The sequence below is a fragment of the Caretta caretta genome, chromosome 11, assembly GCF_965140235.1.
Source record: "Caretta caretta isolate rCarCar2 chromosome 11, rCarCar1.hap1, whole genome shotgun sequence".
Taxonomy (NCBI): Eukaryota; Metazoa; Chordata; order Testudines; family Cheloniidae; genus Caretta; species Caretta caretta.
Window position 1 is genome coordinate 56,887,358 of NC_134216.1, and position 23,587 is coordinate 56,910,944.

At 40.7% G+C, this 23,587-nt stretch overlaps 2 protein-coding genes across 10 annotated transcripts in view; one reads left to right on the top strand and one right to left on the bottom strand.

Annotated features, from left to right (window-relative positions):
• CCDC150 (coiled-coil domain containing 150) overlaps positions 1 to 12,402 on the top strand; it is a 51,762-nt gene extending 39,360 nt beyond the window's left edge. For 5 of the 8 annotated variants that reach the window (XR_012664426.1, XR_012664430.1, XR_012664428.1 and 2 more), the window contains 9 exons: positions 304 to 430; positions 1,115 to 1,309; positions 1,913 to 1,981; positions 2,068 to 2,229; positions 2,604 to 2,690; positions 4,884 to 5,003; positions 6,087 to 6,303; positions 9,617 to 10,605; positions 11,868 to 12,402. Coding sequence is in view for 1 of the 8 variants with exons in the window: in XM_075118037.1 (XP_074974138.1) it covers positions 304 to 430; positions 1,115 to 1,309; positions 1,913 to 1,981; positions 2,068 to 2,229; positions 2,604 to 2,690; positions 4,884 to 5,003; positions 6,087 to 6,203 (877 nt within the window). In the remaining 7 variants the exon portion in view is untranslated. Of the gene's footprint in view, positions 1 to 303; positions 431 to 1,114; positions 1,310 to 1,912; positions 1,982 to 2,067; positions 2,230 to 2,603; positions 2,691 to 4,883; positions 5,004 to 6,086; positions 8,405 to 9,616; positions 10,606 to 11,867 lie in introns of those variants that run through there. The other 3 variants (XR_012664427.1, XR_012664429.1, XM_075118037.1) reach the window with 3 other exon arrangements.
• The window catches only part of GTF3C3 (general transcription factor IIIC subunit 3), a 30,081-nt gene continuing 16,079 nt past the window's right edge, over positions 9,586 to 23,587 (bottom strand). Inside the window, exons 13-19 of one of the 2 annotated variants that reach the window (XM_048870314.2) lie at positions 23,381 to 23,482; positions 22,133 to 22,268; positions 21,022 to 21,259; positions 20,318 to 20,508; positions 18,246 to 18,370; positions 13,882 to 14,034; positions 9,586 to 13,330 (exon numbers count right to left, since the gene is read on the bottom strand). In XM_048870314.2, the coding sequence (XP_048726271.2) occupies positions 13,208 to 13,330; positions 13,882 to 14,034; positions 18,246 to 18,370; positions 20,318 to 20,508; positions 21,022 to 21,259; positions 22,133 to 22,268; positions 23,381 to 23,482 (1,068 nt within the window). In that variant the 3' untranslated portion in view covers positions 9,586 to 13,207. Of the gene's footprint in view, positions 13,331 to 13,881; positions 14,035 to 16,561; positions 16,957 to 18,245; positions 18,371 to 20,317; positions 20,509 to 21,021; positions 21,260 to 22,132; positions 22,269 to 23,380; positions 23,483 to 23,587 lie in introns of those variants that run through there. The other variant, XM_075118039.1, reaches the window with a different exon arrangement.

The following is a 23,587-nucleotide window of genomic DNA, read 5'->3' on the forward strand; positions in this document are numbered from 1 at the left end:
AGGAGAATCTGTCTTGTATTTCTGTTTGGAGCTGTTGTTGAGGAAATAAATGTGCTGAACGTGCAGTTGAATGAACAAATTGAACTGGCCTCCTGGACTGCCATGCTTCAAAAGCTAAGTCAAATCTTCATGGCGCACATAATGTGGCAAAATGAGGCCCACCCAAGCACAGAAAATATTTTTGGACCATCACTTTTTCTTGCTGTTTTCTTTTTGTGGCCAGGTCTTCCCACTTGTAGTGTTTATGAATTCACTCAGTATGGTTTATTTCCTATAGCTTTTGTCTTCCTTCTTTCCTGAAAGGGAGCAGCTAATTGAAGAAGCCACAATGGAAGAAAAGCTGTATACCGAACGCTTGGAGTCCTTGAAGAAGCAGTTTCAGACCGAGCGAGAGGCTACAAGGAAAGCAGGTCACAGGGAATCTGCTGAGGTGAGGAGGGGCTGAATTGCAAGATTCCTTCCATGATCAGTTTCCCGAGAAGAGCTCTGCTTCCCAACAATAAGAAAACAAAAGTGATCTATGACACTTCTTGTCCCCCTTTTGTGTTGCAATATCACTTGGTAGCAACATAAGAGAGTTTTGGCCTGCAGTGGACAAAGTGATGCTCTGGTGGCTGTAGCATAGTTAGTGATGTATTTATCACATCTGTCCCTCCCCTTTTGTTTTTTGTGCAAACCTAACTGTATTTCCCTCTAAGGCCTATGGAATAAACCAAAGATTAATTAGAATATGGTTTCCAGGAAGGACCAAAAGGCTATAGTTTGAAGGTTGTATGATGTTTGATAGCAGCCTCCAATTATTGCAAAATCCTTGTCATAAAAACATGGTATATGGAAGAGAAGAGGCAGTAAAACAGTGGTCTCTGCTTCTTTGGTCTGTCATGGGCTATATTCTTTCTATCATCTGTGTCCTCTGACCTTGAAGTATTCAGAAACCCAGAAGTTAACCTGTGTATTCTTTCATTCCCTATGAATAACTGGAAGATCCAGCTTACCAGCTACTTACCAGAGACTCTCTTCTTGGTGATATTCACAGGAAATACATGTCTCTGATTACCCTAGCCAGACATTTTTGGGGATGAACATGAACTAACCTCTTCTATATGCCTCCTAGCTGAAGAAAGCCCTAGAAGAGGCTTCTTCCAAATCTGCTGAAGTGTCCCGGGCTAACAGGGAGCTGCGGCAGAAAATAATGGAGTTGGAAAAGTCCCTGGTCAGTTACAGGGGGAAGCTAAAGAGCCAAAGAGCTCAAATCAGACACTACTTGGCCTCCAAAACTAACAACATCCAGAACACAGAGAGGATAAAGGTTTGTGCAGATACCTTTTCACTCTGAAAAACCCCGTTCATACACCATCTCTCCTCGTAATGGGAAGAACTACTGCTGTCACTGCAGTGGGGCCAGGCCAGGATACTGCCACTGGTATGGAAAAAACCTGGTGCCAGTAGGAGTCTGATAGTGTCAGTAACAGCGGGGAAATGCTCGTCTTTTGTGTCTTTTTTTCCCTACATTAAATGCTCTTTTTGCTATGGAATCACTCTATAGTTCGACAGATCACTTCACAGTAGTCCTTTGTTTCCCAGTTCAGTGGATTGGATAAGGCATCTTTTTGCCAATAGGTCATGCTGAAGGGAAGGGCCTACAGCTTCTGGCCGCCTTTGTGTCCTTTTATAAATGAGTGATTTCCAGTCAGTAGAACACTGCTGGGTGCTTGTGCCTCCCTCTCCCTGTCTTATTGAAGATCCTCTGTGCTGGGCTCGAATGCCACTCTGCTGCCTGCTTGTCCCCAGCAGAGCATGTGTCACTCCAAATCTCAGTCACACAGTAAGGATGGCGTTTGGAGCAGCCCAAGCTCTGTCACATTAAACAATTTCACTGGAGCTTCCTCCTTTCATTTAAAATTATTTTCAGGAGATTGAATCTGAGCTGAGGCAAATGGAGCTGATCAAGGAGCAGTATCAGAAAAAAAACTATGAGCAGGTGGGAGCTCACTATACAACTTCCCCTTTCCATTAGATTAGAATCTGCATGTGGTCACTGAGATCTCACTTCCATGCCATCTCTAGTCACAGAGCATCCAGAAATTCGTGACAGAGTTAACAAGTCTTCAGAGTGAGATGCAGACCTTGGCCAAAAACCAGCATGAAGTGGCAACACGGAACAGGCAGCTGGAGGCCCAGCTGGAAATGGAGCAGAAAGTGCGGCGGCAGCTAGAGAACCAATGTCAGGTAAAATGCTCACAGCCTTGGAAATACAGTATGATCCGTGCTGAGCTGCATGATCCTGTCCTGGAGTCTGAATGCTTATTGCCCCTGAGCATGTTGCTGGGCCATAACTGTAGGGTCCTATTACCAGTGGTGGGTGCTCATTCCCATGCCAAGGGGGCTTTTATAACTTCTCTTTATAGCTGTTTATTGGAGCATGGACAGCAATGTATGGCATGGGCTTTTATGGAACTGAATATTTGACCTATGGGCTGGGAGTTATTCTACCAAAACTTTCCAGTCCAGATTCCTGCTCATTCTGTTATATAGAAGTGGTTTGTGTTATGTCCTGTATGAGCAAAATAGAGAGGGTCTGGGTGTTATTTTTCTCTCTCCAGAAGCTAGATGATACAGTCAAACACTTGAAGAAATGCAAAGAGGAAACTGAGCAGAAACTGAAAGAAGCCAGTGTAGAATCGGAACAGGTGAGTACAACAGTGGGAAAGAAGAGATCCTCTGGTACAAAGCAAGAGTTATCCGTCCTTGGGGATGACAAGATTTGTTTGTGGGACATGCACTGGGAGGCCCTTTAAGTGTTAAGAACAAGCCTTTGATGAGGTGGGAAGTAAGGTGCAGCCACAGTCTATTTCTCCCCATGGTCATTGGCTAGTGCTTATCCCAGGCCCTTCTTCTGTTAGAGCTCTTAACAGTCTCCTATACAAATTATTATAGTTTAGTTAGGCCTGTAAGAGGAAGTTCTCTCCATGTCTGTCAGTTTCCACCTGGTTCAATGGCTTGTGCGTGTTGACAAGTTTAAAACACCTGCACATCTGTCCTCTCCATTAAGCAGTGTGAGCTGCTATACTGTACCATTTTGAATGACATTACTCCAAACCACCTCTTTTAAAGGTGAGTCACATTTCCCCATGCACCTCATCGCTTATTGAAAGCCGATGGTATTAAACAGTAGAAGTCCAAAGCACAATACCTTAAAGAAGTGTTACAGTAATTTGGTTCCAAATTGTACAGTACTGTAGTTATTTCACAAGGGAGGTCTCCAGGATAAGTAAGGGAGTAAGTAACAAAGGTCCTTTAAATTCAAACTGCACAGTACTTTGTAGCAGTAGTAGGTGGATAGAAAGCTGGCTAGATTGTTGGGCTCAATGGGTAGCGATCAATGGCTTCATGTCTAGTTGGCAGTCTTATCAATTGGAGTGCCCCAAGGGTCGGTCCTCGGGCCGGTTTTGTTCAATATCTTCATTAATGATCTGAAGGATGGCGTGGATTGCACCTTCAGCAAGTTTGCAGATGACACTAAACTGGGAGAAGACGTAGATACGCTGGAGGGTAGGGATAGGATACGGAGGGACCTAGATAAATTAGAGGATTGGGCCAAAAGAAATCTGATGAGGTTCAACAAGGACAAGTGCAGAGTCCTGCACTTAGGACAGAAGAATCCCATGCACCGCTACAGACTAGGGACCGAATGGCTAGGCAGCAGTTCTGCAGAAAAGGACCTAGGGGGTACAGTGGACGAGAAGCTGGATATGAGTCAAGAGTGTGCCCTTGTTGCCAAGAAGGCCAATGGCATTTTGGGATGTATAAGTAGGGGTATTGCCAGCAGATCGAGAGACGGGATCGTTCCCCTCTATTCGACATTGGTGAGGCCTCATCTGGAGTACTATGTCCAGTTTTGGGCCTCACACTACAAGAAGGATGTGGAAAAATTGGAAAGCGTCCAGCAGAGGGCAAGAAAAATGATGAGGGGACTGGAACACATGACTTATGAGGAGAGGCTGAGGGAACAGGGATTGTTTAGTTTGCAGAAGAGAAGAATGAGGGGGGATTTGATAGCTGCTTTCAACTACCTGAAAGGGGGTTCCAAAGAAGATGGATCTAGACTGTTCTCAGTGGTAGCAGATGACAGAACAAGGAGTAATGGTCTCAAGTTGCAGTGGGGGAGATTTAGGTTGGATATTCGGAAAAACTTTTTCACTAGGAGGGTGGTGAAGCACTGGAATGCGTTACCTAGGGAGGTGGTGGAATCGCCTTATTTAGAAGTTTTTAAGGTCAGGCTTGACAAAGCCCTGGCTGGGATGATTTAGTTGGGGATTGGTCCTGCTTTGAGCAGGGGGTTGGACTAGATGACCTCCTGAGGTCCCTTCCAATCCTGATATTCTACGATTCTATGATCTGCATATAGGATTGTCCTTAACAAGAGTTCTTGCTAACACAGGATGTGAAATAACTTTCTAATTTTACAGCATTTGTCATTCTTTAAATGATCCTGGTGCCAGCACATTGCCAAGCAAAGGCCATGCTCTCTCCCCTCTTTCTTCTGTGGTTTGCTGTATTTAGCCTCCATTTTACTCTCTTCCTCTACCAACTTCTTGATGCTTTTCCCTCTAGTTAAATTGTTTTCTCTTGGGCTAGTGCCAATGAGAGGCCCATTAGTTACTCAATAAGGGGGTAACAGCAGTGCAGTGTGGACCTTTCCACCCCCTCCACCATGTTGTAGGAAGGAGGCCAGGATGGCCAAGTGGTGTGCTCTATGCTTACATAGAGGTGGGAGATTTAAAGAAGTCTGGATTTGAAATCTTGCCTGTCTGGTGTGCAGCCCAGAAGTTGAAACTGCTAACAGTTCTCTTTCTGACTCTAATCACTACTTTCTTCCTCAGATCACAGCTAACCTGGAGGAAGCTCACCACTGGTTCAAATCTAAATTTGACAGCCTGCAGCTAGAGCTAGTGAAAAACAAACAGCAGAATATCCCCAGTGAAAGGAACTATGGCAAGGAGGTAAATAAGGGAGTTGCTTTTACTTTCAAGGTAGAGATGCATAGTTAATGGGAGGATGAGGAACAGGGAACAGCCTGTAGTAGAGTTCCCTGTGTATGTTAGAGGAGCAATGGTATGAGTACAGGCAGGCCGTGCTGTTGCAAGGAAGTGTGCTGGCACCTGTTGAAGTGAAGGTAATAGCAAGGCCATGCAGGACTGTAGTAGGTGTTTCCTATGCAGAGGTGAGTATCAGTGCCAGAAGAAAGCCAACACTGTTTTGTTTGAATGCATATAACATGGGCAGGAGAGTTTCTGGAGAACTATAAGAAAACTCTGCCCCTTTGTGATGTTCTGCTGTATGCAGAGCAGGAGCAGAGAGGCGTGATCTCCAAACAAAACTTCCCCACCTCAAGCGAGGGGAAGAGCAGACCTCAGACCAAAATTTTCCCTGTTTCCTAACTCATTTCTTTAGCAGGTTAAAGGTGACAATCAGAATTTTGGTTTCTTAAGCCCTGTTGATTTCTGCAGTTCCCATCAGCCCCCACCTCTCTCAGCCCAACTAGCATCTCCTTGGGGCAGGAAAACACTCTCAAAGGAGTAAGCCCCTGGACAAAGGTTTTGAAGTTTAGTTCTCTAACTTCTTGCTGATGTTTCACAGAATGTGCTTATTTGGTGGGGAGATGACATTTGTTGAACCTACTAGAGCCAGGTGGAGACAGGAGAGGAATGAGGGAGTCCCTTTCTCTCCATTTTCCATATCCTGCTTCTCTCCAGCTATATTTTAGGTCTGATTAAGCTCCTACCCAAAAAACTGTATTGAAAATGAGTGGCTCTAGTGTGCCTTCTTCTCTTGCTTTTCTCCATGACTGCTGCTATTCTCCTCCGACACTCATCCAAACTGTTTTGTAAAGACAGTTCTCCTTACCTTGTTTTGTATGCAGATCTCAAAGCCTTTGTCTCTTACAGCTGTGGCAATTCCCAGAGAGCAGTTTGACCTTGCTCTAAAGATGTATCTTGAGCTGCTGCAATCTCTGTATTTTCTACTGTTCATTGGGAATGAGAGGGGATAGATCAGTTTTCATCCAGTACCCTGTCCTTTAACAGATGGAGAAGGAAAAGGCCATGAAACTCCCTAGCCAAGCCTCCCTGAATCGCTGGGAGACTAAGCAGCAGCTCAAACTCATCTCCAGGAAGTACCAATCTGAGCTAGACAGGAAGTGATGTCATCTAACCCAGGAGCTTCCAGGCTGCCATCCCACCCTGCACTTGTGAACACCACAGTTCAGACCAGATCTTCACATGCTGGAAGATGAGCCCTAAGGTTGAAGTATCTTGATCTATAAGCATCTGCATATTTCAGAAGATTTTTGAGTGGGTGTAAGCAGAGGTCCTGTATGAACTTATGAACAGGGTCTGCTCTGATTCAGTGAGGAAGATCCTTCAAATAAAATGCACATTGACTGGCTGGCTGATGGGAGATCAGTGCAGACAGGTTTTGGAATATTAATTTAAATTGTGTGCTCCAGTTCAGCTTAGCTAATAAGTCTCACCTGTCTGACACATACTGGAATGTATTATTTTGTGAGGTAGCTTTCCATTTCCCCCACCCTAACATGGCCTTTGAGTGGGACTAGTTTGCTTAAACACTTTATCATGGAACTCAGATCAGCAAAACCATAATTTATAGCAAAGAAATTATTCCTATCTCTAAAGCTTCCTATACAAGTAAGTTTATGTTCTGGATCTTTGTCTCCAGTCACATCTCTCATTTGTGTTTTAGCAGCTCAAGAGGAGGGGAGTGGGTTGGAATGAGCCCTGCAAAGTGAGGAGACATCGTTATTATTGAGAGCTCAGATTGTTGTGTAAGGATTCTGCCTATCCAGGGGATGGTCTTTTGGATTCCTAGGTTGGTGATGGTAAACTTGCTGAAAGAGGGCAGTTGTCCACTGTTGGATACTGATGGTTACCTGACCAGTACAGGGAGGATCCCTTCTTAGCTGATGGGAACAGCTACCATTAGTAGCAGTAAAAGGAGCCCTGGGTCTGGGCACTGAGAGGAGGACAGTGCCCTTGAGCAATTGCAGGATCCCTGTCTTTGCCCAAGGCTCCATTGCTGGAAGGTGCTCCATGTGGGTGTGAGAGGCTGCCAGGCAGAACACCTTGCACCATTGGTACCCATGTGATTAATAGAGTTGATTAATTCTGCACCACCTTGGAACAAGTTACCCAAAGGGCAGGTGGTGTCCAGAGCAGGTGCTATACACTCGTAGTTGCAATGGGTTAAGACTTTAACTACCATTCCCTTATGATATAGAAATGAACAATTTTCATCCACTGTTCAATTAATGAGCACTTATGAGTAGCTCAGATTCCCTCCTTAAAACTCAGTCTGTCTTGGCTTACGGTGTAACCCAGCTACATCAGATGTGCTGTTACACACCTAATTTTAATAATTACAGTGCTGTTTCCTAAGCTTCCTCCAGTTGTCTGATCCATTTGTTTTTGTGGGGCTAGTTTGAAGCTCTGTGGGGCAAAGGCTATGCCTTCTTCCTCTGTGGTGTGTACAGAGCCAAGCATATTGCTGGGACTTGGCAAATAACAATCATTCCACCCATTTTATATACCTACATTTGTCATATAAACTTAATTATGCTACAACAGCCTGGACCATTATTTTAGGACCTGGTCCTGCCCCTATTGCTGTCAAATGGGTATTTTGCCATTGACATCAGTGAAAACAGGATCAGACCCTTAGTGATTAAGCACCCGATTGGAAGCCCATTAAAACTAATAGGTATCTTTTCATTAACTTCAGTAGCCTTTGGCTCAGATCCTGTTATGTTGCTGAAATTCCTAAGCAGCAGAAGTCTTCAATACAACCTTATGTTCCTCCTCCCAATCTACCACTGGCGAGCTGAGTTTCTGCACACCACATCACTTCTGAGTGGTGGGGTTAAAATGAGCTTATGTGTAGGATTCTGTGCTATAGCCCTGTTCTCCTCTCGGGTCAGTATCAGTAGTGTAGTCTAACTCTGCCAACATTAGCACCTCGCTGTAGGCATAGCCTGAAACCAACCTAGCGTGGCACTGGCTGCCTTATTTCACACTTCATCTATTTGATCTCGTTAAGCTATGTGGCTGTTAATGACAAAACACACTGCCCTTCATCTAAAAAGAGATGCGATGAGGTATGGTCCAGTGAGGGAAGACAGCTCCAACTGCTACCATCCAGTTTCCTTTAGTAGTTGTTGCTACCAAGGAGCCATTGTTTTAGTGATTAGTGGGTAGGGATTCTTTCTTTCATCAGGCCCTCTTTTCACAGATACAGGGCACTGGAGTGCTGTGTGTATAATTGCTGTGTATAGATATCTGCTGACTTTGTATTTAAATAGTCATTAAATCTGCTTTAATTAATACTTAAATATTTGCAGTTTGTCATTCTAATCCATGGTACATGAAACCTATTATTTCTTTTAAACAAGTACCTAATAAGCACTTGTCCTGAGGTGTTTAGGACTGAGTGTGGTGAGACTTAGACGCAGTCTAAGCATAGAGTAATACGCTGCTGTAGTGCTTTTCATCCTAACCACTAGCCTACTACAGTAAAGCCCAGAGGATGGGGAAATGCCTTGATGTTCACTGAATAGTTTTTGCTGAATACTCCCTTCAGCATGGCGGGAGGAGCAGCATGATAGGAAGGCAGGATACCACAGCCTATCATAACTACATAGTAAATTGATAAAGGCAGAATACAATTACCTTAATTTTACAGGAACAGTATGGTTAATGCTGTTCTTACAGACAGCACCCTGGGCTTGGGCAGGAACTCCGTTTTGTGCCTGAAGCAGGGGACGGGTGCTCCTAGTACCATGCTGGGGCACTGACACTGAAGGAAGAATAGCACCTCCAGAGTCACCAACCAGCCTTTCCTGCAGGGCACAGCTATTCCCTGCCACCCTGCACTGACCTGCCACTGCCTTCTGAGCCCTATAGAATTAGAGCAAAGATAGCTAGGACTGCACTTCTGAGAGGTTCTGGGCTGGGTGGTCTCCATAGTTCTGAAGGAGGAGAGGGGAAAAAAACAGCTTTTTTCTAATTAGATACTGTCTCACAGTACACAGTTATGGGTTGGACTTCCCCCCGCACTCAATGAAGGTAGGAGCACACATGCTGTTGAAAGCCATGGGATGTGTTCTTTTAACTCAGTTTTATGGCATGGGATTTCCAAAAGCACCCAACTCTTTCTAAAAATTGTCAAATGGGACAATACGACAGCGGAGATCACTTTATTTTCCCCACTATTGGAGTTGTGGTTTTAAATTCATTGTAGTAGTTAGAGTTAAATTCAGACCTTAACTTTTCCACCACCTGCTGAATATTGGTAGGAGTAGATGTACAGTGGAGTCACATCTTACGCGGGGGTTAGGTTCTAAAGTCAGCACGTAAAGCTAAAATTGCGTATCGTCAAAATTACCCTTGAAAATCCCTTAAATCGCCCATAAAGTACAGTATACTGTACATGGTTTTGTGTATACAACCCTGTACAGTAATATGTATAAATGTATACACTAATGTACAGTATAAAGAGTACATATGCAAAATATAATTTTACAGTAATGTATTTTTAATTACAGGGGGGTAATTACAGGGGGTTGACGGCTTGATGTCAATCCAGGAGGATGGATGTGATGGAGAGCGAGTCGTAGACGAAGTGGTTGGCTCTGGTTCAGCTCAAGAAGTTGATTGCGTAGGCTCATCTGCTGCTGGTTGTTTTTCCTTTAAAAACATGGTGATCGGCAACTGTCGCTGTTGTCTCTTGAGCTGCTCAAACATTTCTTGGTATGGTCTCAAATCATCCATAATACTACGTGTGATTTTGAGGCTTCGTTCCATAGAGGGATCGTATTCAGAAATTAAATCATTCTTCATTGGCAGATGTAGTTTCACCAGTAGTCTCCACATTTTTGAGGTTGAAGCGGTTCCTAAAACTGTTAAGCCAACCTTGGCTGGTTTTGAATTCCTTCTCATCAGAAGGCTGTCCCTCTTCAGCAGGAGGTTTGAACAGCGTGTAGAGGCTAAGAGCCTTTTCTCACAACGTGTTGCCATCGATAAACACACGTTTACAGTTCACGTCTTCCAGCCATTAGTTTAATGCCTTTTCAGTCTTCACTAAAGTCTTAACACGCACCAAGCTCATCACCTTAGCAGTTATTGGAGCACTTGATGCCACAGCTTGAAGAATCTCTCTCTCTCGAATCTAGATGGCACAGATGCTAGATTTGTTGCGGCCATATTTACGCGCCACGTTGGAGACCAACATACCATCTCTCAATAAGTCCAACACAGCCTGTTTTTCCTCCAGCGTTGCAACAGATGGCTGTTTCTTCGGTTGAGCACCAGATGAAGTAGTTGGCTTGAGCTTAGGGGCCATGTTGTACAAAAAATATGTATCTTTAAACACTAGAATCACACTCAGCGTGGCGAGATGCTCACACTACGAGAGGCAAGCAGGAACTGAGACCGACTGAGGGAACAGCAGATTCATGTCTCCCATCTCACGCTCACTCCGGGGCATATGCTCATTGAGTGGAATGGTCGATGGAATCGCCCGCGCTATTTACAGGTATCTTGTTATTTTTCTTTTTTTGCCGAGCGCATATAGTTGAATTTGCATAAGTTAAATGCGCGTATGATGCAACTCACCTGTACAACTTTCATTGACACTGCCATACTGTAAATGGATAATCAGGATAAGAACTATGAGCTGCCATGGTAAGTCGTTATAGGAAGTGTGAAATTTCTACTAAACAAACATTTTCTACCTCAGTAATATTTGGAAGATGGCAAAACTAAATAAAAAATATGCTCACTTATAGAGCTATATAGCATTACACAGCATTAGACACTGTTAGCCCTTACTCTGGATCCATGGCCTTCAATGAAAGTACATACATGTGAGAATAGCAAGCAGCTTTCTAATGGTCATTCCCAGTATCACTCAGACAGAACACATTTGTGGTTAGGGTTTGAGGACAAGGAGTAGACACTTTTGTAAACAACCTTCTAGGGAGGTCCAAGCTACCCACCACTACTGTATCTAAGCACACTCTAAGAACAAGACTATCCAGGTAATTAAGCCCAATATTGTAATAATTTATTATTTGATACAGAACGGTCTACAGTTTAAAGTAAGAAAATAACTTGGGAAAGGAATATCAGAGCTGGCAGCAACTACAGTTAAAGTTGCCTAAAAAATGTTTCCATTCTAAGCCACTTACCAATTGATTACAACTTTGCCAACTATTTAAACTAAAGGTTTCCACCTCCAGCTGATTTTTTTTTTTGTTTTAGCAAAAGCAGTTTGGCCATTTCCGAGAACGCAGTTAAGAAAAAAAATACATTGTTTTTCACAGGTTAAATTCTTAACAAGGTTCTCTGAGAAGCTTCTGTGCATTCATGTTTTGGATCCAATTAATTCCCTGAGTGCCATCTGTCCTGTGCACTGAATAAAGTTGTGGAAAAAACAGTATCTGATCATACAATTAGAGACTATCATACGGACATAAAAAAGGGAGCCAAATTAAGGTTGCAAAGTCTAGCATTCAAGTTAGAAAGTAGTAGAATTAAAGCTGACTTTTGGGGAAGAAGGTATAATATTCGGGATACTATAAATGCTGGCCAGTTATGACCTATCCTCCAAAACACAAGTCATTTTCTCTTATCTTCAGCACATCAGAAGTCCACAGATTGTGAGATTTTTTTTTTAATTGTGTTGATGAGCGAACAGCACACTTTCAATAGTAGTATGTATGTGTCATCATTTTGTCTGACCATTTGATCTCATCATCTGATCTAATATAAACAAATTATATTTTGGTTCACCAGGAACAGAGAATTTGGCAAGACCTTTGTTCCAGTTTTCTTCAAGAGCTGTAACGAGTGGCTGAGATTTAATGCATGAGCCTGGTTATACCACCAAACTGACTAATGTGTTATCTAATAGAATTCGCGTTACCACTAAACTTCAATTAGTTGGGCCAGCTCGAAGTACTACACATACCAAAATTTAGTATTGTAATACTACAAAGACTTTTAAAACAAATCTTACTGAAGATAAGTTTCAGAGATAAGACTATCATCATCACTTCCAGCATGACGTTATTTCTCTGCAGGATAAGATCAACATATGACACCTGTATAATCGGAATTATCATTCTTGATTAGCGAAGCAATATACAGAATTTGCAGCACCTCTCTCTCAATATTTAATTATTTAATACAGGAAGATAATGGGCTGTAGGTTACGACACCTAACAAGTGTTTAGCCCACTACACAACTTAGGACTTTTTTTTGTTTTTGCTGAGAATAAGTTATTTAAATGATTGTTGATTTTATAAATAAAGATATTTACTAGACCAATTTACAATACTCCTGAAAATGGATACCTTTTACCGATGTGACACCGATTTAGTAATATAAGAAAATTACTTTTCTTAGACACAGCTTGCCATGAAATAAAATATTTTTCTAGGAATCTTTATCATCCTTTTTAAGTACTTTAAAGGTCTTGCAATTGCAGTTATTTGTAATGTTAAGTTTGTCCCCCTTCTCTCTGGAAAAATTCTCCCAGGAATCCAAAGCATCTATTGTCTGGGGGTGTTCAGCTTATATCTTCCCCTGCCCTTCAAGCCCATTTCTTCAGTCTTCCCTCTCCTATATAACAGTAACAATTTTGTACAGTACATGGCAAATGTAACCAATTGCCAGAATTGAACTTGGACAGTAGCCAGTTAAATTACTTTTTAAAAATCTTCTCAAAAAAAAGTACACATTTTTAGTCCCTGAGAATTCTGTGTACCAGCACCAACTTCAGGCTTCACAAAAACTTATCAATAACGTGCTCGACCAACATCTAAATAGGTCTGGAGAAGCTGCTCACAAAAGCCTGCTTGTCGAACCCTGCTTGTATCGGGGCATTTTACAGTTCCAACCTCAGGAAACAGAAAAAATAGCTTAAAAGTTCAGGAAACAAAATATATACGGTAACTAGTAACTCTGATCCAATCACAGCTAGATCAGTTTAGAAAAAATATGTACACATCTTTTTGAATGGGTCTCTCCATTGGTGTGTAATGCATGAGATCCTCATTGCCCCAGTGGAAATGACAAATGTTATTTTCCTAGCAGGCTACCTCTTAGTCATAAACAGGTGCCACAAACTCCATCATACGATTCCATATGTATACAACAGCTTTTGAGCCATTCTTAAATTTCCACTGCTCTGATAAATTAGTGACAAGTTGAAAGCAACATCTCTTCGCAAGTCTGTCTGATCAGCTTCTATTCCCTGAAAGAATTAAAAAAATCATTTACTAGCTTGCATGGATACTATACCATGAGTTACATTAAAAAACGTAACAAAATCAGTGCAATAACACACATGGGCAAGTTCTTTATCATCTAGGTACTCAGTTCATTCCCACCACGTTCAGATAGTTACATTGGAATTCTATATTTCTATACTAAACCTTCATAATCATGAAACAGAGAAAATACCAGTTATATTTAATATTATTCTGGCTTTTAAAATGGACCTTATGTATGCTTCTTTATTCAGGTGGCAAAGTTCTTCAGCAACCATTTTCTTGCCGTTGCTACACCAGGCGGATAATAAAATAAACCTGACAATCATTACCTGAGCAATTTGAGTTATACATGTTCATGAATACAGCTCAGATGACAATTAAATTAAGTGCTTTCTCTAGTGCCTCTAAAATTACACTGGGATTATTCAATGCAAATATAAACTGGACACTCATGCTTTACTTCTGGTTAAAACATATTAGTAATGCTGATCTGATTTTACTTTTATAGTTCAAATGTTTAACCATACGGTACCTCTAAGATGAGAGGAGGAAGCTCCAGTGCCTTTTGGTAATAATGGATTGCCATATGCACTAATCCCAGCTGATGAAGGCCACGGCCTAGGTTATAGAAAGATTCTTGGCATGGTCCACGGAGGCCCAGGTACCGGTGAAGGAAAGAGAATCCCTATGCACAAAACATACATTGGAAGCTTTATTTTTTATAAAACAATAAGCAGCATGTTTTAAATTTGCAAAAAGAGGTTTATGCCCATAAATATAACTGCCTAATTTAAGGCCAAATGCAAAAACAAGCCATCCACTTTCCATGACACACTAGACCAACAGAGGAGATTCTTTGTTGCCTCAGCAGCCGCACACAGTGAAGACAACAAACAGATCTTTTGATAAACTTTGAGCAAAATTGCTCAGAATTATTACTATATTCTATAGCACTCAACTCTGATAGATATTTACACACATGTAAGACAGGCCCACGCCCTGAAGAACTTGCCATCTAAATAGTGAGACAAAAGGAAGGGGAGGAACGAAGAGATACAATGAGATTGTTTGCTTAACCCCGTATCTGTTACGCTTTAGAACACCACCTCTTGTCTACTATTTTTTTAAACACTTGCCCACCCCAGCCCCCTTTATCCCCATTTGAATTAGAACCTGCAGTGATGTTACACTCCGTATTATTTATGGAAATATGCTTACGATATGGATATGGCATAACAGATATATTTTATGCAAGGTGGGTCTTATAAGGTATCATCGGAAAGGTTATAATTTACTGAATGTGATTATCCAATTTATATGCATGTATCATTTCTGTATCTAAAGTTAGGAATATTGACTATGTAATAATTACAACTGTGTGTGTAGTTGGGAGACACCCACCAGACAATAGCCCATCAGACGTTTGAAGATACTAATCTCTCCTTCCTCAGAGGCTTCCTGGGACTAGATGTGACACTACTTGGTGAGGTGGTCCTGTCACCTGGAACTAAACACCATCTTGGACTTCTAAAAGGGGGGGGAGATCAACACTGGGAAACAAAAGATTCCCGCCTTATGTAAATCGTATTTAAGGCTGGGGATTAAGTTGATCTTGGTTCACTCTTCACTGAATCCCCACCCAGGAGGACTGCTGGAAACACCTTAGGAACAAGGACAAAGGGAAAGGGGGAGGAGTACTGAACCCAGGCTGGAAAAGGGATCACAGAATCACAGAATATCAGGGTTGGAAGGGACCTCAGGAGATCATCTAGTCCAACCCTCCACTCAAAGCAGGACCGATCCCCAACAAAGAGGTGAAATGACACAACCAAAACCACACAAATCAGTATCTGAGCCAGATTTAGAATGTAGGAATTCCTGACTGCCAGTTCATTAGCTATAGCTCTTATGAGCAATCCTTCAACAAGTCAGTGTATGAGCTAAATAAATGTGTGGTAAGGAAACAGAGTTCAGTTTCATGTTTTGAATGGATCATCACCAAAAAAAAAAAGTGAGCATTTTTGTAACAGCCACGACAGCGAACCAAAAATTTGGATTTGTGCAAATGTAGGAAAAAAGGGGGTTAAAGGCATGACATTTATTTATATACAATGGCTATGAAAAGCATTTTCATTTTTCCCCTTGAATTTCTTTCTTTCTTTTTTTTTTTTTTAAACTTACAAAAGAGCTACAGCCTTGTTTTCCCCACAGGATCACCCTTTCTGCCTGACATCCCTTACTATCCTATATCCAACTCATGTTATAACTTTGGCTAAGACTGTATCATGGTTATTTTTAGTAAAAGTCACAGACATGTCATAGGCAACAAAAAAAATTCACGGAAGCCCTGACCTGTCTGACTTTTGCTACTACAGCTCCATGGTTTCCCCTGCCACCATGGTGGCTGGGAGCTGTGGGGTTCCCCCTCTGCCCACGGCAGCTGGAAGCTGCAGGAAGAGGATATCGGCCAAAGAGAAAACAGGACACCCCCAGCCGCTCACCTGAGGCATCCCGCTGCCCCCCACCCCCACCCCACGTGAGGCTGTTGCCCATTGCTGAAACCCTGAGGGCCCCCTCAGGAGTTTGTCACCTGTTGCTGGAACCCTGAAGGGGGGCTGCTGTCGCCTGTCACTGGAACCCTTCCAGGACCCAGCTGGCTGCCAGCTCCAGAGCCCACAGCCCCTGAGGCTGAAGCACAGAATGTCACAGAGGTCTCTGGAAGTCACAGGTAGCCTTAGTTACAAAGCCTCATGCTAAGACTGTCCAACCTGTAAGGGCCACACAGCCACTATTGATAATCAGAGAAGAGAGCTCATTCAACAGTAAGGAATTAGCTCAGACTCTAACAGCTGATGATGATAATTAGAGTCACCACTATGTCGCTGTCTGGGTGAACTACTGAACAAACAAATCAGAAGTTAGCAAAGATTAAAAACCCTCAACATAGGTGAACATGAAATGAGAAAAGCAGAGACAAAAAGGAAGGCATCTTTGGAGGGTGACATTTTTCAAGTATATTCTTTGGAGACTGTCAGCAACAGAGATAGGAAGGAAGGATTATTACACAGGAAAAAATAGTTAAACATATTTAAAATTAGGCCAAAGTGTGCAAACTTGAATGCCTAAAGCTAGGCATCTACATAAGTGCTCTGATTTTAGGGTTGCTCAGCACCTGCAACTCCTACTGAAATTAAAGGGAGCTGCAAGTGCTCAGCACTTCTAAAAATCAGGCCCTGTATTTAAATGCCTAACTCCATGCCCCCAAACTGGAATATGTTGGCCCTAGCTCTTCACCTCATTTGGTTCACTGAAAGGTATGGGGAGGAGGAGTAGAGGGAATAATAATAATTAAAAAAAAAACACCTGGAATTTCCAAGGAAGGGATTTGAAATAATGAAGAAAATCAGGATTGTGCCAGTACCAGAAATGGGCCTGATCCACACGCTTCAGATCCAGTGCGGGGCTGTTCAGCCCCAACTGTCTGGCAGGTGCGGACACGAAGAAATGGGATTAGTTGAATGTGGAAAAAGATAGAGCTGCAATTCAAGAAGAGAGTCTGTGGGCCATGCAAATCCAGGAATCCATGTAAACCTTCAAGGTAATTAACCTAAATTTGAATACAGGCATCCAGGAGAAATCAACAGAAAGGACAGTGATGTTGCATTAGCACTTTCAATGTGTGTCATATTTTAAAAACAGACAGTAGCTGAAATCTTTTCAGAAAAAGAGTATGGGTTGGAATTTGACTTATAAGGTTGAAAATGCAGATGCAAATTAGTTTGTTACTTTTTTAAATTAAATCAATGCCATTTTCTTCAGGGGCTTAGGTTAAAAAAAATTAAATTTCATAGGCAATTTGTCCATAGTGATCTTATGCACAGCTGATTATCCACACACTTTCCTGTACAAAACTTGCAAGCCAGTTATACAACCGAGCAGAGCCATTGCAGTATATCAAAAGGTAAATCACTTTAATACCATTATACCATGGTCCCTAATGCCTTCAGGGTAAAGAGCACAAGATTTCCTCAATTGGATCATTACAGACCAGCCCAAAACCTTTCACGGGCCCAACGTTGCCTCAGTGGGAACTGAGAGCATTCAGCATCTTGTGAGCTCTAGCCCTTAACGAGTTACTAGGGATTGCTCACTGATTAATGCTCCTCCATGCATTACACACGAGTCTCAAATGTGCTCAGTGAAGAACTGTTATTTGACTCTCAGCCCTACTGTGCAGTTCGTAGAGCTGTCAAACTATTTATTATGCTCTGTAGGAATTAGCCCGTTTTTGTTAATGAATCATTCATGAATCAATCCAGAATGATGATCTTCCTATGATCCTCCCTTCGTTTGTAGGTTTTCAGCAAATATTTTGGACAAAATTTTCAACCTATGGTTATTTGTGAACTCTTTGCTTCAGTTACATTATTTGTGGTTAGTCATCTAAGTCATTTGGTGGTGTTTCTGTTCCCTGTTTGGGTAAGGGACTCTTGTTTTTAAAAACCAGAGTAGTGAATGCTTCGCTTCCAGCACAAGGGTCAGATGAATAAACATCCATACTAAAGCTAGTGAAGCTGAAATTATTTTCATGAATACATGGCAGCTGCCTAAATATATGCAAATAATTAAAGATTCCCCAACCCACAACAAAATGAACTGAATTGCTTTTATTCACAAAGGGGAGATTTTCAAGAACAGAAGTGACTTAGGAGCACAAGCTGACTGTCACTGGGATGCGTGCTCCTAAGGTACTTGGAGGGTTTTGAAAATTCTACCCTAACTCTATTTTTTAAATGTCAATCAGCTCTAATAATGTGTCAGAGCTGTAACTGTGTGAGCCATGACAGAACTAAATGACAGCATGTGCTATGCACAAAGGAGAACAAACTAACTCACCTGTACAAGAAGAGCATGTCTTTTTAACACATACTTCTGAGATGCCATGTGGATGAAAGTTAAGCCTATGCAAAGGCTGTACAGAGGTTCATCTGGCTTGGTACGGAAGGCTTGCACATATTGTCCTAGGAGAAACAGGAGTAAATGATCTGATACACTCTCTCTTAAACTGGGTTTCATTTTTTTCAAAAAACCTAACACTTTTTTGGAAGTGTGAACTGAAAAAAGGAAGGAAACAAGAAAGAGAATCAGATTTCAAAATGACTGCATCAAAACAGGAAAGAGGGAGAATATGAGTTGCAGCAGTTCTCATGTTTTCAGCAGCTCTCAGATACCACACTTAAACATATCAGAATAAAAACAAAGACTTATTAGGAGGGGGAAAAGAGGGTCTTGTTGGGGTTGTAGCTCAGAGTGGCAAGGTGCAACAGCAACAATATCTTCAAACATCATGAGGAAATTCTTTAGACTTTTGGTGTATACTACTTTCTAATGTATTTTCTTTTGAGAGACCTGGGGCAGATCCTCAACTGGTATAAATTGTCATAGCTTAACTGAAGTCAATGCAGCTATGATCATTTATACCAGTTGAGGTTCTGCCCCCTTGTTTTTGCACCATGGTGAACTGGTTGCTTCTAGCATATTAAAAACAAAACAACTAAAGATCTAGGCCTCTTATTTATTTTAATGCCCAGTTAATGCTGTTTAGAGGAAAGACTATCATAATTCAGAATATGGTCAATGTTTCTGATTGAGTGCCTTGTGGTTACTTGACGAGAAAGAAACATCTTATTTTCCTATTGTCTTTTTATAAAGAAAATGCCACTTTCTAATGGAACACAAATTTTAATTTCAAAAGATTCATTACACACATTTTCTTTTTCTTGACTATTAGTGCTGAGAAAGATGTCAAACAGTCAGCCTTGTGAAGGAAGAAGAAGAAGAAGGGGTGAAATACTGAAGTCAATGGCAAAACTCCCATGGACTTCAACAGGACAAGGATTTCACCTAAGACTTTTGAAAGAGAGTAGGTGATTTTGGGTGTCCAACTTTAGATACTTTAAAGGCACCTGATTTTCAGAGTGTGGGTGCTCAGCACTTCCTGAAAGTCAGACCCATTTGAAGTCTCTCAAGTTAGACATCCAAAAATGGAGGCACTCAAAATCAGTAGTCTTTGAAAATTCTGGCTGCCTTCTATGGTTATCCATAACACAGGTAAGACATGGATAGTGGCAATGCAGACCCCCCACACTTGACCACCTCCAGTGTGCCTCAACCCGAACCGGAGGTACTACTCTTAAGAGTGGGAGGGCAGGTTCAAGCTCCAGGACCAGCCACCCCTTGGTCACTCCCCTGAGTTACAAAAGGAGTGCCAAACAGGATGCTGATTTTTTTTTTTTTCCTAATGTGGCCTCATATCCAATCAGAACCGTGCTGAGACCTCCAACTGATTTCACAACTCTGGACTTTGAGTGGTTGCTATCAGAACCTGCCCAATTCCTCTGCCCTAATCTATATACAGAGATTGGCAAAATGGCGACTTCTTGTTTATTTTAATTATATTATTGGTAACTTGCTCTTCTCTGACACGGCATAGGCTGATGACAATTTCTTAAATTAACCCTGCAATATTCCTTTGAACAAACACTTAAAACTTCACATTTGCCATATACTGCTGATTAAATGGGCCTGTTTCTTTCTTAGTGTAATCATTTAATTATCTTTCTTGCAGGTTCGTTAGAAAACTTCTAAATCACGTATACCATATATATTTTAAACCAACACTGAAACATTGCCAGTCCATTCGCTAATGCTCAGAGATTCTGTTACCAAATGGTTAAATAGTATGAAAATGCCTATTCACACTAACTAAGAACTGTACTTCATTTATTGAAGCAGGAAATAAATACTCAGCGATTTTTTTCTACCTGAAGGGCACATTCACTCTACTTTGAAAAAAATATACTCAAAATATGAGAAATTTGATGGTAAAAATAAGTACAGGAGAGTAACATTTCACACCCCTAAAGGTCATACTTGTTGATATTAGTACAGTATAATGATGGCCTTACCGAGAGCATGCTTGAAACTACCAGATACAAATGCATTATGCCCATTTAGGACACACAGTGCATGATTATCAGGATTTTTCAGCATTAATCGAAGACAAAAGCGATGATGTCGTACATCCTGAGAATGCATGGTGACTTGATTGAAGATGTTCCAGAGTTGTGGTTTATTAACATTTTCCATTAACATTATCCTAAAACATGAGCAAAAAGCATTTATTGAATATCTTGTATGTAAATATGCAATAAATCAGGGAGTGAACAGTCTGTAGAGGAAGCCACAGGAGCTACAATTTGCTTTAAGACTATTCTTTCCCTTTGGACTTCCCAGAAGTAAACGTTAGATCAGTGAAAGAGACAAACTTGGGATAAGAAAGCTTGTAGAGTACTTTCATAATGTACATCACGATGACCAAATAGCTGCATTGCACACAGAGCTAGCTACTGTATTACATTGCTTTGCAATTAAAGGACACCAAAGAGCTCCTTCATTTCAGTCAATGAATCTGCTTTTAAGGCACATTTAAAGTAAACAGTATTCGGTTTCTTTTAGAAACAACAGATCAGCCCAATGGCAATTCAGAAATTAACTATTTTACATCAGCAGCAAATGTTCTCAGCAATGTAACTACAACCTCAATGGAAATCATTATACAGACCATTAAAAAACACAACGTTGTGATCAGCTACAGTCCAACACTTCTCACCTGATATAGTTGTAACCTTTTCTGAAGTTCTTGTCCAGAATTGCAGCTGAAAGACCAAAGTACTCCAGCTCTTTGCGCTTTTGCCTATCATCATAAAATGAATAATATTCCAGTGAGGAATCCACCAGCAGCTCTGCCTCCTTGTATCGGGAAAGGTCACACAAAGAGTATATGGCTTTCAGGAGGAGGTTCCACCAGTCATCTTTTGTCAGTACACTTGTGAGCACAGCAAATATTGCTAAAATATTAATAAAGCCAATCAGTCAAGGAAATTAAAGTCTTAAAGGGCTAAAGACTTACACACACACACACACACCTTTTAAACTTCAATCTAAACTTTTATTTGTTTTTTTAAATGAAGAGTCTTTTACATTAAGAGTGGAATATATTTCAATGGTATTTGAAATCTTTCATAACACAATTTATGAAATTCCTGTTTTTTTAACAGGAACCCATAACCATTAAAGTGAGAACTTCAGAATTCCAGGGAATTTAAAACAGCAGCAATTCAAGCTGCTCCAGTATTACATAAACACACATTAAAAACTTCCCCATTTACCTGATGATGCTAAATAACTACAAGTCTGAATCAGGTACAGTTTGGATCTAGCTGGAAAACAAAGCATTATGTTTTGTTTTTAAATATTGTTATGCCTAAAGAGACTTTTCCACTAGCAGCAGTACTGAGTATACTATCTGCCTGTCAGATAGGATTAGCTTGCTTTTAAATGAGGGGAAAACTTGATTTTCCTAAGCCCATCAATATAGGCTTGTGCAGTCCCAATGTTTGTGGCAAAGCTTCGCTCGATGGAAGTAGCTCATTCATTAATATACTCTCTTTCATATTAACAACAAGACTTTGCAATCTTTACTCATTCAAGTAGTCCTTACTGATGAAAGTCATTTCCTTGGCTTGAAATCAGACTATTCATCTCAGTAAAAAGACTGTAGGATCAGGGTGTAAATTAGGCACTGTATGAATAAAGCATGGGGGTGAAACAGATATAATAAAGTCATGTACATTTGAATAAGGATTTGGAGTGTAACATAATTACAGGATTTTTTGGTATGTAGGAAATTAAAATGATTTATTTTTTTAAAAGTCTGTTACCTTTTGCATCACAGTTTGCAGTCTCTTGGTCATCATTGTCTGAAATTTTATCCCTAGACACCTTCATAAGGTAAAGGTGTCTCTCCCCGGATTTGGAACTAGATATCAAACACACCTGAGCTCTATTCATTGCTACCTGGAAACAATCATGAAGGACAACAATTCTAAGTTTCTGATTATACAAATACATCCTGTTGCCAATACATCTTCTCTAGCTATGTTCAAAAATTGTTTTCAGATCAGTTATGCCATAATAAGTAGAAGCATATTTGACTATTGTTCACAAACACTAAGACTGTATTTAGCATTGTTTCATGTTCCTGTTTAGACTGAGTTAACCAAAAGAGAAGGATAAAAGCTCTCCAGAGGAGTTGAATTTTTATAAAGGTTGGTAGACTTCTGTCTATAGCCGAGTCAAAACTTCTTTCATAGAGGCATAATAAAAAAGATAGCATGCTACCAGTATCAAGATTTTAGAAACAGGTGGACAGTCAACTAACCAATTGGTACAGTGACTGTGACCCCAAACTGTAACAATTTTGGGAAAATGGAACTCTGAATATAACAAAACTCAAACAAACAAAAAGCAACAACAACTTGCAAACTAAGTAAATTCTACCTAAAAATAGTTTTTGTTAGGATATGGACAACAAGAATGTAAAAGGATAGTTATTTAAATAATTTAACTTTAAATCATTTTATTTATGTGGCCTGTGTAATTTACGGTAGCTATACGCGAAACACAATACTATCTACCACAAACATTAAAAAGTGATTCTATGTTCTGATTGTTCTATGCATAGTAAGGAATAATATAGAACCTGAAACAATCTTGAAATCATCCAGTAAAGACCCCAGTGTGTATTTCATTTAACATATGCAGACACTTGTGAGAAAATACAAATAAAAACAGGTCATGTACAAATAGGCAGTATCTGTAAAGAAGGCATATCAGTAGTTTAACGCATACAATAGAAGTTCTCCTTTTACAGAATAGAGCATTATTTTGATTACAAATTAATGGCCTAATTCTGAAAAGGTACCTAGTGGCTTTGATGGGAGCACCTCTGAAAGACTCAGGTACACCAGATGATGATAAGGCATATTAAACTATGATATTTCATATATAAGACATCAGTTTACAATTATTTCTATAGATTTCTAATACTTTTGAGTACTTTTATCCTTTGGCTTAAACAGGACATGTCTGTCCCATCCAATAAAGCTTGGCTACAAGAATTAACTTACCTTTAATAGCATTGCTAGCATGGTAAGTAAAGTGTCCACATAACCGTACATTTTGCCTTGAGAATACAACAGCGTTGAACGATGGAGCAGTAACTTTAATTCCTAGATAACATTGAGCAGAGTTAATTAAGTCATAAACTACCACTACCTACACTTAGTGTTTTTATAAACATTACTTTTCTGGCTGCTAGTATAGTATTAGTACCA